The 17,583-nt window shown below is 47.4% G+C and overlaps 1 protein-coding gene across 33 annotated transcripts in view; it reads left to right on the top strand.

Annotated features, from left to right (window-relative positions):
* The window catches only part of CASZ1 (castor zinc finger 1), a 273,107-nt gene that overhangs the window by 230,940 nt on the left and 24,584 nt on the right, over positions 1-17,583 (top strand). For all 33 annotated transcript variants that reach the window (XM_068171699.1, XM_068171689.1, XM_068171695.1 and 30 more), the window contains 4 exons: positions 5,643-6,483; positions 9,261-9,329; positions 13,685-13,775; positions 15,838-16,002. In XM_068171699.1, the coding sequence (XP_068027800.1) occupies positions 5,643-6,483; positions 9,261-9,329; positions 13,685-13,775; positions 15,838-16,002 (1,166 nt within the window). The remainder of the gene's footprint in view (positions 1-5,642; positions 6,484-9,260; positions 9,330-13,684; positions 13,776-15,837; positions 16,003-17,583) is intronic.

The following is a 17,583-nucleotide window of genomic DNA, read 5'->3' as shown; positions in this document are numbered from 1 at the left end:
AGCAGCTCCTTCCCCATTTGTCACTCAGCTGGGCTGGATCTGTAATTGAAAGATCTTCCCCTAATCTGCTCCACCTGCACGCACCCCTCCCCTGATCTCAGCACTTTGTGAATCCATCAAACTTTCCTCCTTTTGTGTGCGCGCATGTTTTCCTCCTCCTGTTAATAATGCAGCTGAAACTCATCTCCGTCTGTCCGTTCCCCTTCTGGAGAGGCGCATTCTCTAGTCTTCACGAGTTCAGCGGCAGCGCACATAATTATGCATATAAGATATAAACAGAGCTGTTTAATTATCCTTCGCCACATCAGTGACAGAGTAATTAACAAACATTGCAAGATCAATGAGGGAAAGTGTGACCTTCAGTTTCCTTTGATAGGAAAGCCCTTGTCGTTCCCAGACACAAGGTGATTGTGCCTGGACTCTGGTTTAGTTTGTTTTAATTCACACCACTCCACCCTACCTCACCATTTGCAGCTTTTATTTGCTATGAAAACTAAAAGGAGGGGAACTTAAATGTAAATAAAATGTTCCCAAACTAGGGAAAATGAAAAGAAGCTGAGGTTTCTCACTGGGGGAAGACATTTAAGTAAAATACCTTTGCAGGGCTGTATTGTCAAAGGATTATGCAAAAATGGGTAAATGTTCGAGGAGGAGGGGGGGAGCTGAAGCTTCATTTATGTCTAAGGCAGGTAATGGCACATGAGGCGTCCAGTTTACATATAGAACCACGTGGGATTTGACTTGCAAACAGACATGCTGCTGTGTCTTGAGCGTCTGCTTCAAGAACCTTGTTGTAAATGTCATTTGCAACATTTTCCTGAAAGCACAAGAAACATCCCTTGATTTGGAAAGGACGACGTTATTTTCCTTTACTTTTTCTGTCAGTGGTCAGGAAATGAGTTTTCAGCTGTTCATCACCGAGTCCTCTCAAGACCTGACATTAGTGAGTGTGATCTGAACTTATTCCAGTGGGATTTGGAACTCTGTCTGTCAAAAAGGAGGAATTTTTTTGTAGGAGTTGGGGGGTCGCAGGAGTCAGATGAAAGGAGAGGAATACAGCTCTGCCCTCCCAGTCAAAGTGGCTTTGGGGGAGTCATCACAGAAACCTTGATTTGAAAATTCTAAGCACCACTTGCTCCCTATGAGAACAGAGGGTACAGAGCTGACAGTGCTGAGCAGTGTTTAAAACTGAGCCCATACTTGCCTCAGCTGGAAACTCGTGTGGAAGTCAGGAGCCAAACACAAAACCAAATCCTACATCTAACAGGCTTTCTTGGTCAGTAGGAAAAGTGATCCTAATTATATGGGGATGAGAAGGGTTCCTGCTTCCCAGGGTCCTGGTGTGTACACACATTGTCCCCTTTCTGGGGATTCAGCTATTGCCCATGTCTTCCACCAGTACCTCTTGTGGTCCGTTGCCAAATCCTGGCCACCTTTGTGTCCTTCCAGGCTGACAGGAAGGCTGGTTGTGCATCAGGCAGAAGTTCACAGAGACTCAGTCAATGCTACTCAAGCCTCATGCTTTGAAACAAGATGGAGTTTCTCTTCCAGCCTCCCCTGGGAAAAACAGGACTAAGGAGTCGGTGCTCGGTCTTGCCCTGTGTGCCTCTTCCCTGGTCCACCTGGGAAGCACACTCAGGAGTCACAAAGCTGGTGTCTGTCAGGAGATGGGTGTCAGAAGCTGATTTGGATGTGCAGATATGCTTGTTCATTCATTCAGGCACCCTCTCTTGCCCACTGACTGGCCCATGCTTCTCTGTGCACATTTATATATAGCAATGAGATTTCTCAGTGCAGTCTCTGACACAGATCCCTTTCCACAATCGCTCACTGACGCACACATACCCAGGCAGATTTTCCTACACATGTTCTTCACTTTGTCTGTTACATAGTGGGCTAAAGCAGTCAGAGTAGGAGCTTCCCCCGTACAAGCTTTTGGATCTGCCTTTCTTTTCTTAGCTTCTTGGCTAAGTCTCTTGGAATATTCATTGGCCCTGTTTTCAACCAGGAGAGTTTTCTCTTCCTAATTTCCTGGGGAGACTCCACTTAGGAGAGCATACACGCCAAGTGCCAGTTTCTTGCTCATCATCCTGTATCCCCCAGGTCTACGTATCTTCCCTCCCAAGCAGAATAAAGGACAGAGCCCTGGCTGGGATGTCCCATCCCCCAGTATCCAGACCTTGCGCTCCATTTGGGCTGTTTTGCTTTTCCTTCCATATATAGTGTGCTGCTGCAGGCTATTTTTAGCATCTTTTTTGCTAGCTTCGGATCCTTTGTGATATGATAGCTGCTCTGAGACACACAGATCTCTGCTCTTTGGCAATGCCCACAAATGGAGAGCAGCGGCAAGGAGAGAGGGAGCCCTTTATTATCACACAGGAAAGGAGAGGAAAATGCAGTGCAGGGAAGGGGGAGGAAAACACAGGGATAATGCTTCCTGTGGCTTCCAGGAAGCCACACTCCTCACAGGGAGTGTTTCCCAGCTGTTGTCCTGCTTCGTTTTTGTCTGTTTGTGGAGATGAGGAGGGTTTTCTGTCAGTTAGGTAATATCAATTACCTCTTCGCTGTTGTCTGAAAGCGTATGTGAAGTGAGGTGGCTGAGCCTCATACGATCCCTCTGGTGAGCCAGCTCCCTTCTGTAGGGTGTCTCCATTGGAGGAGCCTCTGTCCTTCATGTTAGGTGCCTGAGCAATTAAATGCAGGTTGTGGTAACTTCAGGGGATGTATTGGGCTTGTTGGGCTCATGCTGGATGAGTAGAGCTGCAGTTCCTGGCAGTGAGCAGTGGGAACTGGCCAGAGCTTCGTCTCAAAAGCGGGTGAGGAAAGACTGAGCGACACCAGCAAAGCTGTTGATCAGGGAGGGTGTTGTGATCGTCTGGAACCAAATCTGAGCAAAGGAAAAGCAGAATTAAAGGTAGGTTTGGGGATTAAATCCATGACAGTGAAAGCTGAACTCAGACTTCACAAAGTTCAAAAGAAGTTCTGGACCACCCCCCACCTCCCTTCCCATAGGCATGGATTTTGCATCTAACTGTTTGCACCAACTGAGGTATAGCCACATGGTACCAAAGATGGGGCACATTGGCTTTCAGGGCAGTGGCTAAAGCTAGCAAAAATTACATTTAATTGTTTAGTTTTGTATCAGATCCTCAGTGTGATATTCTTTTTCCCCTTGCAGCTTGACACAGGCTGGCTAGAGTTTTTCTGTGCAGTGCTTGGAAATCAGGGCATTATGAGGGAAGCTGGGGGTTGTCCAACAGGTCGAAAAAGAAAGGAGAGCAGATTTAACAGAAACAGGAAATTGTTAGACCCAGTAGGGATTTCATAGGTTCATTCTCTTTTGTTGGGTTTGTTGGGTTACACTGAAATGGAAGTGGGGAAAAGGAAAAAAAAAGAGGTGAAGAGGAGAACTGCTTTAAAGCAGAATGAAAAAAATTAATATGCTGTGTGTGAAAGATAAAGGTGTCCTTCAGGCAAGTCTTGTTACTGGACCCAGTGAGGAATGGTTCTGCATTTAACATCCTGTAAAATTAATACCAACCCATGAGGTTGTGCTACGCCCCGAGCCTGACACCGCAGGAGCATTGCCACCCATTCTGTGCCTAACAGGGTGTTTATTCTGGAGTCAGGCATCCCAAATCCCATGCAGAATGCTGGGCTTAAGTGCCTGGAACTGGAAGGTCACTTTGGGCTAAACCAGATCCCAGCAGGTGTGGCTTTGTCCCTTGCCTTGCAGGCTCTGGGCGTGTTCTTCACACTGCCTTCCCCCAGAACCATGTACACAGGGAACCCGTGCAGCAGCACTTCTGCTGCGGTAAAACAGCTATTCCAGGCAATCCTGGAGCAGGAATGTGACCTTCATGGTCTTGCCCATTTAGTGCCCGTCACAGGCAGTCTTTTCCTCCATAGAGTCCTGTGAAAACTGATTTGTGGGAGCTGATGGCTATTGAACTTCGACTGTGCTCATTGACAGGCTCTTGCATGCGCGGAAATGCTCTCATGTACGTGCCTGCCTGTGCAAGTGGCATCACTGGCTGTCAGATTCCCCACATCTTAGGAATCTTTTGGATCTACTGACCTGTTCTGTGGCAGCATCTTGGTGCCTTCCTTTTCCACTGTGTTTCAAGGCAGTGTTGCTTTGTTTTGAGTGAGACCCCATGCCCAGAACTTCCCTTCTGCTGCCAGTGTACTTCCCTGTGCTGGCTGCCTGGGAAGGAATGTGCTTGCCCATTAGAGCCAGAGCAAGTGTTGAGTAAAGATGATGAGGGAGGTTTGAAGGACTCCCGCACACAGTAAATCTTTACCCTGCCGGAGAAAGCAAGAGGGAGAGGAGGAGGAGCGCTGTGTCAGACTGAAGCCTAAACGAGGCCAAGCCGGCGCATCAGAGCAGTCTTTATTTCCTCCTTTACACTGATATTGGGTGACCTCCAGATGTGTGTTCTTCCCATCATGGTGGGCTGTGAAACTGCCTGAGGGAGTAGGGGAGGGAAGAAGGGAGGGAGAGACCCAAGGAAGGACAGCTTTTGCTCATTCTTCCTCCCTGTAATCAGGCTCCGTTAGACTAACCCCTTCCTGCCCCTTCCCCAACCCATGCTCCGGAGCATAGGCTTTCTCCTCCTCCCTGGAGCCCACATCAGGACAACAGCTTTCTCTCCTCAGTCTAAATCCTGATGGAGAGAAGGCTCTTCCTTACCTATTTTTCATCTGTGTGGACTTTCCCCTTTCCTGGTGTTACTGGAAGCTGTTCCTGGCTGCTTGAGAGGCTGCCTGTAGGTTTCCATAGCATTCACTGGACTGTGGCCCTTTTCCACATGGCAAGTAGTAGCTGTTCGGTTACAGGGATTGAGAAAGAATAGAGCAAGCTGAGTGAATCCTTACAAATTTGACCAGGAAAGGGAAAGGAAGGACTGCAGCAGTGATGGGGAACTGTCCTGTCTTTGTCTTGCCTTCTCTTCTCCTCTCCTTCCCACACTACTCATTGCCAGGTTTTTCGTGCACACAGCCTTTGCTGCTCTTCCTCTGCCTCGATTCATCTCCACCTCTGCTGCTTTCTTCCCTCTCTGCACTGTTGTATTCTGCCCTCCTCCTGCTCCACCCCATACATTGCCTTGCCCATCTCCCTTGTCCATTTCAGACCATGCTGTCCTGCCTGCTCTCAGCCCTGCTTGCTCTTCACCAACACACACAGAATTTTCACATGGGTTTTCACCCTTACACATGCTGCCATCTATCCTCTGAGCACCTCCTGCCATACACAAATATATACAAGGACATATCTGTACAAACCTCGGCATATTGGCATTGGTCTCACTTCCAGTAAAATTACTTTTTCTTCATATTAGGCCAAGGCAAGAGTGCACAGACATTTATGAAACTTTGTTTAATGTACTGAAAAGCCATCGGCTAGAACATTTAGGAAATTGATTTTCCTGGCATTGATGAACTCTTTTTATTTTACCCCAGTATTAATTACTTTTTTTTTTAAACAAATTAATTTAAGAGTCATAAAACCTAACAAGTGAGCCAAACGTCAGTAGATCATATTCCCCTCTCCCCTTCCTCCCCCCACCACTACTGTGCTGGTATGGGAGAAGAAGAAAAATCAGTGCCTTGTGTGACTCTCCTCTCCTGTTTCACTGCAGGGGAAGCTTCATCACTGCGGGATTATGCCGCCACCACCATGAACGAGTTCCTGGGCATGTTCGGCTACGACGACCAGAACATGCGGGATGAGCTGGCCCGCAAGATCAGCTTCGACAAGCTGAACGCTGCTACCTCAGAGGCCACTGCGGCTGCTGCCTCTCTCCCCGGCGAAGATGCCATGAGCAAACGAGCCCGCTTCTCCAAGTACGAGGAGTACATCCGCAAACTGAAAGCTGGAGAGCAGCTCTCGTGGCCCATGCACTTAGCCAAATCTGAGGAGCTGGGCTCCAAGCTGGGAAAAGAGCCGTCCTCAATGCTGGCACAGCCCATTCGCGTGCCAGGTCCCGATGCCTCCATGCTGACGGAGACCAAAGCCACTATCCTGCCACTGCCCTCTCCCAGCAGTTCCCAGATGCAGGGCCTGATGTCGCGGGCCTCCAAATATGACTTCTTCATTCAAAAGCTGAAGACGGGTGAGAGCATCAGGCCACAAAATGGCAACACTTACAAGAAGGCCTCCAAGTATGACCTAGAAAACGTCAAGTACTTGCACCTTTTCAAGCCTGGGGAAGGAAGCCCAGATATGGGAGGAGCCATCGCCTTCAAGACAGGCAAGGTAGGCCGGCCTTCCAAGTATGATGTGAGGAACATTCAGAAGCTTGCTCCAGTAAAAGCTCCAGTCCCCAGCCTGGCCCCTGCTTCCCTCACCAGTACCCCCAGCAGCACTCCTGTGGCCGGGCCAGAGCAGTCCATCTCATTGCCATTCAACACTCCTGAGTACCTGAAATCAACTTTCTCCAAGACAGACTCCATCACAACTGGAACAGTCTCTACAGTAAAGTAAGTGTAGTCCCACTTTTCTTATCTAAGTACTAGTGGGGATCATACCATACATCTGTGTGTGCTTCAGTGGGCAATTCCAAGTTCTTGCACTGTTAAATAGTGCATTGTTCATGGGATGGTTCTCTTTGCTCTCTGTCAAAGTGCCTGCTCCTCTTTTACACCTAACATCTCTATTTATCTGGTCTGTGCTAAGGCTGTGACCTGCCATCAGCAGTCGTAGCCATGAATCTGGAGTCCAGTAGCTCCTGAGTTTATATGTTAAAATGAAAGAGGAGGGATCGTGGTGCTGTCAGCACTCTTAAGATCAAGGTTGGAACTACTTTATTTTCTTCTCCCTCTGGTTTCTAGGCATCTGGGTTGTGTCTGTAAGGAGAACCTGATTCTTGTTTCCATTTAGCTCAAAGGCACGACTCTGCTGACTTTACTGTTAGCAGGATGGGGCTTTCTGTTTGTCCCAGAACTCAGAAGACATTTTGGTGCCTAATTCCCATCAATTTCCATAGGAGTTAGGCATATGCCTACTTCTGTGGGGCCAGGCCTGTGTCTTCTCAATTTGCTTACACAAAGAGAGGTGATTCAATTACCCCTCAGACTGGGCAAACTCATTAGCCCAATTACCACTAATAACCTCCTGCGAATACGTTGCCAGCAGTTTCTGCAGTGATGCCATTGACTGAACGGAGGTATCTGAAGGCCTTGCCAAACCTTGGATTACTTTTTAATGTGCCTTCCAGAGGTGGGAGCTGTAGAAGAGATACACATGTATGTCAGGCTGCAGCAGGGAGGAAGGGAGAGAGTTCTCTGCTTTCTTGTCATGGTTTGGGTTTGCTTGTTTCTCACTGTGAATCTGGAGTGTTGTGACCTGTGAATCCCCTGGGATCATTTGTAGTAAGTCCAGGGCCTTCTGTCCTGCCCTCTGTGCCATCACATACACCCTACTGCTTGGTCCTCTGATGAGGAAAAAGGCTGTTTTGTGTTTGGTATGTGGACATAGGAGGCCTTGAGCTTGCTTGAATGCTCTTTGCAATCCCAGCAAAGTCTGCATCACCCACTTTCCCTGTTTCCCCACGTGGAAGGCAGAGCCATGTGATGATACCTGTCTTCCATGTGAAATGGTTGTTTATCAACTGCCTGCAGACAGATGGGGAGCTCCCTGGTAAAGGTGTCTGGGAAAGGACAGAGGATTATTAACATCTGCAACTGCTCTGGATGCTCAGGATCCTGCTCAGGATGAACCTGTATGTGCTACAGATGACAGGCAGGGACTCCTATTACTTAAAAACACAGTGATGTAAACATTCCTGTAGACTCCGTGCCCTGTTGTGATGGGTGACTTGGTCCGAGACTGTGCCTGAAGTGTCTTGAGAACACTCAGCTGCCTGGGGCTCAGTCGCCATCCTAGAGCTGTGCCTAAAGGCACAAACAGAATAAGCAAGCCTCTTATCTGCTGTGGTGTTGCACTGGGATCCCAGTTTTCCTTTTTCTTGCTCGTTTCCTGCCTCTTGCCAGATGTGGGTTTGCCAGCACCATGGTGAGCCTTCCTCTGGCCACAGGACTTCCTCAACCAGGGCATCATGATGGGACTGCAGCTGGAACGGAGGTGACCATGGCCTCCAACCTGGCACTTGCTGTGTCCTGATCACACACTGCAGTACAGAATGGGCTCTGGTCCCTTCTCCTTCAGGCTGCTGACTGGATAGAGGCTTCCATGATAAAAGACAGCAGCCCATTAACTGTGCTGGTGAAGGAAGTGCTGACTGTGGTATCTGGGCTGTGGCTTCCCATTCCCAGTCCTCACTGGGTTCAATAACCTGGCAGGAATTACCCTTTACTCTCACACATCTGCACATACACCCTTGCCATAGGTTTAAACTCTCTTAGATCCAATGCCATTAACCTGCCCTGAACTCGTCTACCTTCAAGTGAACTCTGTGTGAAAGTGTCCTTGTCTGCACCAGGGTGCAGAGCTGCACGGAGGAGGAGTGGAGGTTGGGCACAGGCAAAGCACACAAAGAAGATGGTGTGCAGCCTGTCTGGAGGTGCATTGGGGTAGCCCTGTCTCTTGGGTAGGCTGGAGTCTGGCCCTGCATCTCATTTTCCCTCTTCCTGAACTCACTAAGGATGTTATTTTTGTCTGCTTCCTAACGAAGTAAAATAATCCAGGCTTATGTGACAGTTGGGATGGTTTTCTCATTGATTAAAATACATAATCTGTCTGTTAGAGTTTTGGGGTATCTGTGAAAAAAAGAGGCATTTTAAGCCCCATCCAGGGGCTGGAGCCACTGTTCCAGTGCTGGTCACAGAGCAGCAGGGCTGCTGGCCACAGGGAAATGGGCAATAGCTCACAGCATGGCTGGCAGAGAGACTCTTGTCCTGCAGCTGAGCCAGGGGCAAAGCTTCTGTGCACACGAGGGCAGCACTGCCAGGTGCTTCAGAGAGGTGTTTGCATGTGGCCATCACTTTTTTGTATAGGCGTTTTTTCTGTAGAAACAGGTTTTTGTGGTTGATCTTCTCAGTTTCTCCAGCAAACTGCTCTGAGTCCTGCAAAGAGGGAAAATGCAGGAAGGGTGGTAGACAGCCTGTGTGGTTCCCTGGGAAAAGAAGGTACAGGATTTGAAGAGCAGAGGGGAGGGAATTTAAACTTAGAGGTGTCTTTGCTGGTACCCTTCCCTGGGCCCTTTCTCCTGATCTGTCAGCGGTGTGTGAGTGAAACAAGGAGTTTAAGCTGTGCCCTGTTCCTGCTAACCAGCTCTGCCCTGTGTGTCTCTCCTTAGGAATGGATTACCCACTGACAAACCAGCCGTCAGCGAAGACGTAAATATTTACCAGAAGTATATTGCCAGGTAGGCACAACTTTTGACTTTGCTGAGGAGAGGGCTGGGAGTAGAAAGATGGAGTGGTGGTGGGAGAGATGAGGTCTTGTCTGGATCGAGTGTTTAAACCAGACATTGGCACTTCCATTTCCCGTGGCATCTGTACTCGCTCTGTCCCCTGCTTGGGAGAGCAGTAGCTGTGAGAGGTACACAGTCACGCCAAGAGCATGCTTAGCTCCCTGGAGCTGTTAGACTTTGTGACAAATAGTGGAAAACTGCTTCACTGAAGAAGCCCAGGGTTTAAATGGGAGTTCTGCCTCTTGGCTGTTATTCTTTGTGTCCACTGCCTTTTTCCCCTACCACGTCCTGCTGTCTGCAGGAGGCAAGCAGAGAGCATCTCAGCTCTGAGAATCTAGGCTGGAGAGATTCACAAGTGACTTGAGTTTAGGGAGCTCTTGGCATCAACATGGCATGTTTGTCCTAGAAAATTTTTGCAGCTCATTTGTCTGAGAAGCCCTCACTGAATCAGGTGCAGAGTAGGGCACCTTATCACAGCTGTGGGCATGCTTAGGTCAGGACAGTGATGCTGAGAGGAAGCCCAAGGCTGTTGTGGTGGGACAAAGTGAGTAATGCCACAAGAGCCAGAGGACAGCGGAGATGATTGCATAACACCTGCCTGCTTTAGAGCTCATGGCATAAAGGGCCCATCAGGCTTTGCCCCCAGCCAGTTGGATCCTCCATCAGTAATGTAGGAAGGCTCCCAACAAAAGCCCCTTGTATCCAGACAGACGTGAGGGAAGCAAGCAAACGCTTCTGTCCAGGGAAAAAACTGTAGGGTTTGCTCCCACCAGCACTCGGGCACTTATTAATGAAAGGGGAAGGGAGTGTGTGCTGTGCTTTCCCACCTTACCAGAGCCCACAGAGAGTCTCCTTGTGGGAGATAATCAGCTGCTAGGAAAGTAAAGGGAGCATTTTGGCAGGGAAAAAAGAGTGGGAACAGCACTCCCTAGCTCAAGAGTGGAACAACAAGTGACTTAATTTCCTCCCTTTTGCCCAAATCCCAGATGTAGAAGAAGGGGGCAGAAAACCCCATGGGAAGGGAGGACAGTTGTGCCACCACAGGCAGCTCCTCAAGCAGCAATGCCTCAAGTGCATGTGGGAATTCATTGCCTTGGGGGACAGTAGAGTAGTAGGGTATATAGAATATAGGAAGGAAAGCAGGGGTTTAAACCACTCTTTGCATGGGGCAGAAGGAGCAGCATCCTTTTACTTCTGCAGGAATTGTAGGAATTGCAGTGGGAGAGGAGGTGGCACCTGGCACCTTTCTGCCCCCATTCCCCTCTCAAGTAGAGAGCTGTAAACACTTCAGCCACATCCACTGCTTTTGGAGCTGTGCAAGCCCCTTTCCCTGGGTCAGGCAGGTAGCTGAGAGAGGATTGTGAGCTACCTCAGGGACACCACATCCTGCTTAAAAGGCTCCGCAAGCCACCCGTTGCCAGCACAGCCACTTCCCTTCAATTTACACACATTTAAAAAAACAGTTTAAAGCCTTAAAATCAAGGGGTGGGGGGAGAAGAGACACAGCACTCTTATGTCTGTACTGCATAATTAGCTTAATGAGTTTGCCAAAGCCACTGCCAAAAGCTGCCCAGGGATAATCCATTCTCTCACACAACAAAACAAAACCTCTTACTTAGCTAGTTTGGGTTGGGTTGTTTTTCCCCCTCCTCCTCCCTGTATATTTATAATTAAAAAAAAAAAAAGACCACAGAAAAAATTATTATTATTATTATTAGTGCCTCAGCAGATGGTGCTTCTGGCAGCACTTGCTTAAATATTTATTTCTGTGTGGGTTTCCTCCCCCCTTGTAATTGGGGTGGGTTTTTTTTTTTTCTTTCACATCATCGTTACAGAGTAATGAGTCTGTAAACACTCTCTAAGCATGCTGACTTCTTTATTTATTATTTTTATTATTATTTATTTATCAACTCTTGCCAGATCAAGACTTTCTGGCCAAAGAAAAAACAAGGTGAACCGATTAATGTAAAGGAAGAGGGAGTGGGTTGTTCTTGTGCAATTGCATCTAATTGTGTCTGTATTGACAGCTTAGGAGTTTGAATTTGTATATCAGTGTGATGAGCTGGTCTGTGAGTTTCTTGTTTCAGGTGTGTGTATTTGTGTCTGTTCATGTGCATGGAAATTGTGGGTACGTTCAAGTAAGTTCAGGGGGGTGTTGATGTGCTGCAGAGTCTGTGCATGTAAATGTGTGCGTGTGTATGCCTGTAAGTGTGTGGTGTGTAAGCTTTCCTGTTGTGAAAAACCTAAACAGATGCTGCGCTTTAAAAATTAATAGCTTTGAACTGTTTCAAGTGTCAGAAGAAACACAGGATAATATAACCCTTTAGGAGCCCAACCTTGCACACTGAAGGAGCAGAATTTCCCCTTTGTGCTGAGTTTGCCACTTCCCTCCTTTCCCCAGCACACAGCCTGGTGGAACACTTGTTTCTCCCTTCCTGTGCTGTAGACACCACACACACTTTTCTGTGGCACATGGTAAGGAGGGTAGGAGTTGGAAGTGCTGGAGTGCTTGTTTAGCTGATGTTTTTAAAGCTGAGCCCATGTGTTATTCCTGCTAGGGTGCTTCAAATAACTCATCTCCTGGAATCAGATCTTATTGGTGTCTGGCCATTCTTTTACTCCAGCTAGTATCTCAGGTCACTTTGCATCCTCATTTTTGATAATAATTTGAACTGCTGTGTATTTGTCAGCAAGGTCTGTATCATCCTCTTCTCTCGGCCTGGCCTGCACCGCACAGTTTTCCAGCCCTGCACAGCCCTTTGCTCTTTTTTCCCCATCACATCAGTGGAAGAGAGAGGACTCTTCCCACGGGGCACTTTCTTTCCTTGAAGAGCTGCTGGTGGTGCTGCTGACATAAAGGCCTGGGCTAGCAGGACCAGTTGGTTACATGTGTTGTGGAGCCACATGTCAGTGTCACGGTGGCTCTGGCGGCTGCCCTGGACAAGCCTAGCAGTCACCCAGGCACTGAGCAGGAATCTCTTCCTCTGCTCTCAGTTCCACACCTTTGTTTGTGCAGCCAGCCCTGCTGTTTGCCTTGTGGTTTGTTTCTTCTCTGCTGCTGAGGTTTGTTCCAGTTTCTCAATCACCTGTTCTGACGTGATCCTGATTTCCTGCAGTATTTCTTCTCCTTCCCCAGGGAAAGGCATGTCTGCTCCTGGCATCTGTCCCTGTCTCCCTTTGTGAATGCTGAGGCAAAGAAGTCATTTAATTTTTTAGCAATGTCTATCTTTTCTGTCAATTAAGTCCCCTTTCCATCTCCTAGAGGCCCTGCTGTCTCCACAGTTGACCTCCTCTTCCTTACTGTGCTTCAGAAATGGCTTATTTAGTATTGCTTTTCATCTAGACTTGTCCTACCCCATAGCCTCGCATTACCTTACCTTATTATGATCTGTAATCTTCCCTGCTCCTGCCCCATTCCTCAGTTGCCCCAGGACACCCTCACTGCTCTCATTTTCCTCTCATTTTCTGTTGCCCTTCCTCATTTCTTTCCCATGCCCTTTATCATATGCACTCCTGCTGTGTTTAGCACTTAAGTGACGTGAGGAACCTTTGAGGAACCTTTGAGCAGATGGTACTTTATCTTTGAATGTTTCCCCTCTGAGTCCCCTTCTCTCCACTGCTTTTCCCTTTCCAGCTCTTCTAGGGTCCTCTAGAATATACACGAGGGAGTTCATTGCACTGATTACCCCATTACTGGATCATCCCCTTATACCAATTCCTGGTGTGTCTGTCAGTCAATAAATTCTGCATACTGACTGTTTGTATGTGGGTATTATACGGCATTTTTGTCTTTCTGGTCTTTTTGGCCACCCTGTATGTCAGGAGTTTTCAACTTTGCTGTATGCATCTTTTCTGATATCCTACTAGGTGGGCTTATACTTAAAATTTAGAATCCATATTTGCCCAACATTTATTTGTCTCCTTCTGTAATTGGAGGTTTCTCAAACTTGCTGGTGTGGTATCTAAACTCTATTCTAGAATTGTGTGGTGTTTAGTTCTAGGAACCCTCCTTCCTTACGCTTCCCCAAGTAAACAACTTAGATAACGGAGATGAATTTCAAGGGGAAAGACAGATTAGGGATGTACAGGACCTGAGTGATCCGGCTCAAGAAGCACCTTTAAATAGTGACAAATAAGCAAGGGAAGGTGCAAGGGTCACCATCCTTGGAGGGGATAAAGGAGGTGGGGTTTAATGCCATAAACATGCAAGATAAAAGCAGGAACAGGACTTAGTTTATTTGTACCTTGCTTACAGGCATTGCTGCCAGAACAGTGGTTTACTGTCTCTCCCTCTCTCCTGTTTGCAGGTTCTCTGGCAGCCAGCACTGTGGACACATACACTGCGCCTACCAGTACAGAGAGCATTACCACTGCCTCGACCCCGAGTGCAACTACCAGGTGGGGCAGCGCTCAGAGCAGCAGCACGGCTCCCCGAACGTACCGGGAGGGTGTGCGTCCTCCTGTGCTTTCCTCTCGCATGCGTGCACATGCCTGTTCACTTTGCTGCTCTGAGAGAGGACAGGATATGTTCTGAATTTAACAGATCTTTATTTTGCTACCATTTAACTCAATCTAATACCATTTAACCAAACTCAGACCGCTACAACGAGGAGCCGAATATAGATCAGCTCAAGTCAGTGGGAACTGCTCCACATTTATATCAGTGAAACACTGAGAGCATAAATTGTGCTGTGTTACAAACTGTGCCTGAAACTAGGGAATGCTGATCTGTTAGTCTGTCTCTTTCCCTCCTGCTGCCCGAGTGACTTTGTAGCAGCAGTATCTGCAACAAAACGCCCAGTAAGACCAGCAGCAGCGTGGGATTTGTGGGGAAGGCGCAGGGGTAGGAGTGATGCTGTAATTGCTGGGAGAATTGCCAGGGTATGCACGTCAAGCCAGCAGGTCACGTGCTGTGTTTGTTTACCCTTATCCCAGGTCCAGAGTTTGACACTGGCATTTCTGTGGTCAGGCTGATGCGTGAGCGGGAATCCCAGAGTTTGCCTCTGCCGTGCACCAGACACAGCTTCAGCCCTGCCCTGGGAGCCCTTTGGGTCTCACGGGGATGAGCCTGACCACAGCAGAGGAAGTTGATCTGGAGCTGCTGGGCTTGGCTGTGGGTTTCTATTGATCAAAGGAGAATTTCTCTCCGGGATGCACGTACTGGTCCTTCGAGCCCAGCATCGAGTGATCAAGATGAGTCTGTCCCAACTGTGACACAGATATCCCTGCACCAGAAAGAGAGAAACACAAAGGATGGAAAAACAGAAAAACCTATTATTATGATTGGCCTCATGATTATTTCCTAAGGAGTCTGGAAGCTGCTTGCAAAGGAGCTGTCTGGTCTCACAGGGAATAAGGATTTAGGCTGCTTTTTAAAATGCAAATTATTTTATGGCTGAGATATATTTTAGAATAAGTAACGCTTTGTAATAAGTGGGCACAAATTAACAATGATTGGCAATAGCAATCCTGTATGTACGCCCTGGGAAATCATAGCTCCAGCCTCCAAGGGATTTCTGTTGAAATCTATATCCATATATTCCCGTGCCAATACCAATGAGATTGATCAGGATTGATATTATAGGAGGAAAGAGTGGAAGTGATAATCATTTGTTTCCTATGAGGCAGACTAGAAAAGTTGTTAAACATTAGAATACAGGCCTTTTCAATTACTGCTCAAAATAAATGGATATTGATTTCTTTTAAAAAAATCAGATTTACTTTCTCACCTTCTGTGGTAAATATTGATGTCTGTGGGAAATAGAAATAAAAAGATTCATTTTAAAGGCACTTAGCCTGCTCTGACAATGGGTACCCCTTCATTGCTTCAAGCAGGTAGAGATTAAAAAGGATATTCTGGTCACACAGATTGAGCTCTGAGCTCTGTTTTTCTGTAGAAAAGCATCTTGTTCTGTGAGCTGAAGAAAGTCTTGTGTCCCTGTTTTCCTGATAAAACTGTCCTACCTTCTAGGGGACACAAGAGACTTAGGATGGGAGGACAGTGTAAAACAGCAAAGGGTTTTTCCCAATTTCTAGTCCAAGGTGAATGTGGCAGCCAGTGTCTTGCTAACCACTCCAGTGAGTGACTTGGAAGCTTGGCTGAGTTGCATGTAGGCTGTTCAGTTCACTGGTTTGCTTTCTAACTATAGCACTTCTTGAGATAGTAGCAGCTAAAATTATGTTAGAAGACCTGCAATCTTAAAGCTGCAGGGAGCAGATTCTGGGCATCACCCCAGTGTCATGTTTACTCTAGAACTTGTGTATTTACTTGCCCTTTACCAAGAAGATACATGCACACAATTCCTCTTTAATCTGATTCTCTTGGGGTGATTACTGCCAAGCTTTCAACTCCTGGTCCCATAAGTCTATTAACAACAACAAAAGACACCCACCCTGCCCCCAGGATTACTCACCCACTGGCATCATGCGTGTCTCACTGTCTGTGTCTGTATCTCTGCAGAGATTCACTAGTAAACAGGATGTGATTCGGCATTACAACATGCACAAGAAACGTGATAACTCCCTGCAGCATGGCTTCATGCGCTTCAGCCCCCTGGACGACTGCAGCGTGTACTACCACGGCTGCCACCTGAACGGGAAGAGCACTCACTACCACTGCATGCAGGTGAGGGCAGCGCAGGAGCCGCGGCTCAGCCGCTCCTCGGGGGCTCTGCGAGCATTCGCGAGTCCCGGCCACCCCGCGCTCTCTTGTCAGAGAGCACGGGGCTGTCCTAAGGCACAGGGGGGGCGTTCAGAGCCTGGCTTGCTCACTTCTGGTTCAGGAGCCTCGTTGACAAGTCTATGCCCTGTCCCCACTGCACTTGTCGTGCCGAGTGCTGGGAATGGCAAAGGGAAGCCCCATTCTCAGTTTTTAGAAGCCTTGTCCATGCAGTGAGGCAAAGCAGGTCTCAAGGTTTTCTCAAAGTCTTGGACTTATTGAAGGAAGTCCCATTCTCTGAGACTCAGGGACTTCTTTAATGCCACTACACTGTCTCTACTCAAATCTGATCTGTCCCTCCCTTGAAACCAGACTTTCTTGTGGCACATCTGCCCTTTAGCACTGGGTTAATTTCCTCCATAATCAATTTCTAAAGTAATTAAACCTTAATGTCACATATCTGCACTTAACACCCCTGGTTCTCCATGTTCTTTGCCAGTGGCACTCGTGTGAGGTTTAGGCTGAGAGCTGTGTTTCAGGGGCAGCCAAGCTTCAGCAGCAGCTTCAGCCAGAGCTGGAGCTGCTGCACAGATGCCACTGTGATGCCTTCACTGTTTTAGACATGAACACACCGTATTGTTTGGATCTTACCCTGATCGTTCCTCGGGTTCAGTGGTTTGATGTGTACTCGTTTTAGTAGAATTGTGGCCTCAACCATTGCCCTCAAAATGTGCAGTTACAAGCAGAGTGATCAGCCTACCCTTGGAAACAGATTTTCTGGTCTGAAAAGTCAGGCTGACTTCCTGACCTGTCCCAGCAGTTTAAGACCCCAGTTAAAGTCACAAGGCCTTAATCGCATGCTTAAATGCTTTGCTAGGATAGACTTCAGCATATGTTTAACTTGAAGCTTTCTGAAGTCAGTGGGGCTTAAGCACATACTTAAATGTTAGGCATGCACTCGAGTTCTGTCCTGAGTAGGGACTGGTTGAAGCATGTGCTTGCAGCATTTGATAAATTGGGAATTTCATGTGTCTTTCTCTTGAGGACATTTTCTGTTACCACTTCCATAATATTGATTATTTAGTTTCTTCAGTTGAGCAGGGTGGGATTTGCTTGATATTTTTTTTTTTTTTTAGAGTACAAGGAGTGTTTCACAGCCTTAAGCCACTCAGAGTTCAAATAGAGACCCTCGCTTACACAGCTATATATGGCTAATTCCATCCTGTGCCCACTGTCTTCCAGTAAAGTCATGCCCATGTAAGCAGTGCCTTACAGGAAAGGTGTCAGAATGTAAACTCCCAATTAAAGAAAATACTGCTTAAATGGCAGAATTTGTGCCATCCATCACATGGGGTTTTTTTCTTTATGTCCATAATTGGTGTGGATAAAATTCAGTTAGTTGTTTATATAAACTGACATTTTTTTAGGCTTTCGCACCAAGAGCTGCATTGCAAATTATTCCTAAGGACGCTTTTGTTTAATTCTTTTTTTTTATGCCATGCAGGGCCTGTCTTTTTTCAAGGTGTCAGTGTGGAGAGAGAGAGAGGC

The sequence above is a fragment of the Anomalospiza imberbis genome, chromosome 23 (genome assembly GCF_031753505.1).
Source record: "Anomalospiza imberbis isolate Cuckoo-Finch-1a 21T00152 chromosome 23, ASM3175350v1, whole genome shotgun sequence".
Classification (NCBI taxonomy): domain Eukaryota; kingdom Metazoa; phylum Chordata; class Aves; order Passeriformes; family Viduidae; genus Anomalospiza; species Anomalospiza imberbis.
The sequence above is the reverse complement of the archived record's forward strand: the minus strand, read 5'-3'. Positions and strand labels throughout refer to the sequence as shown.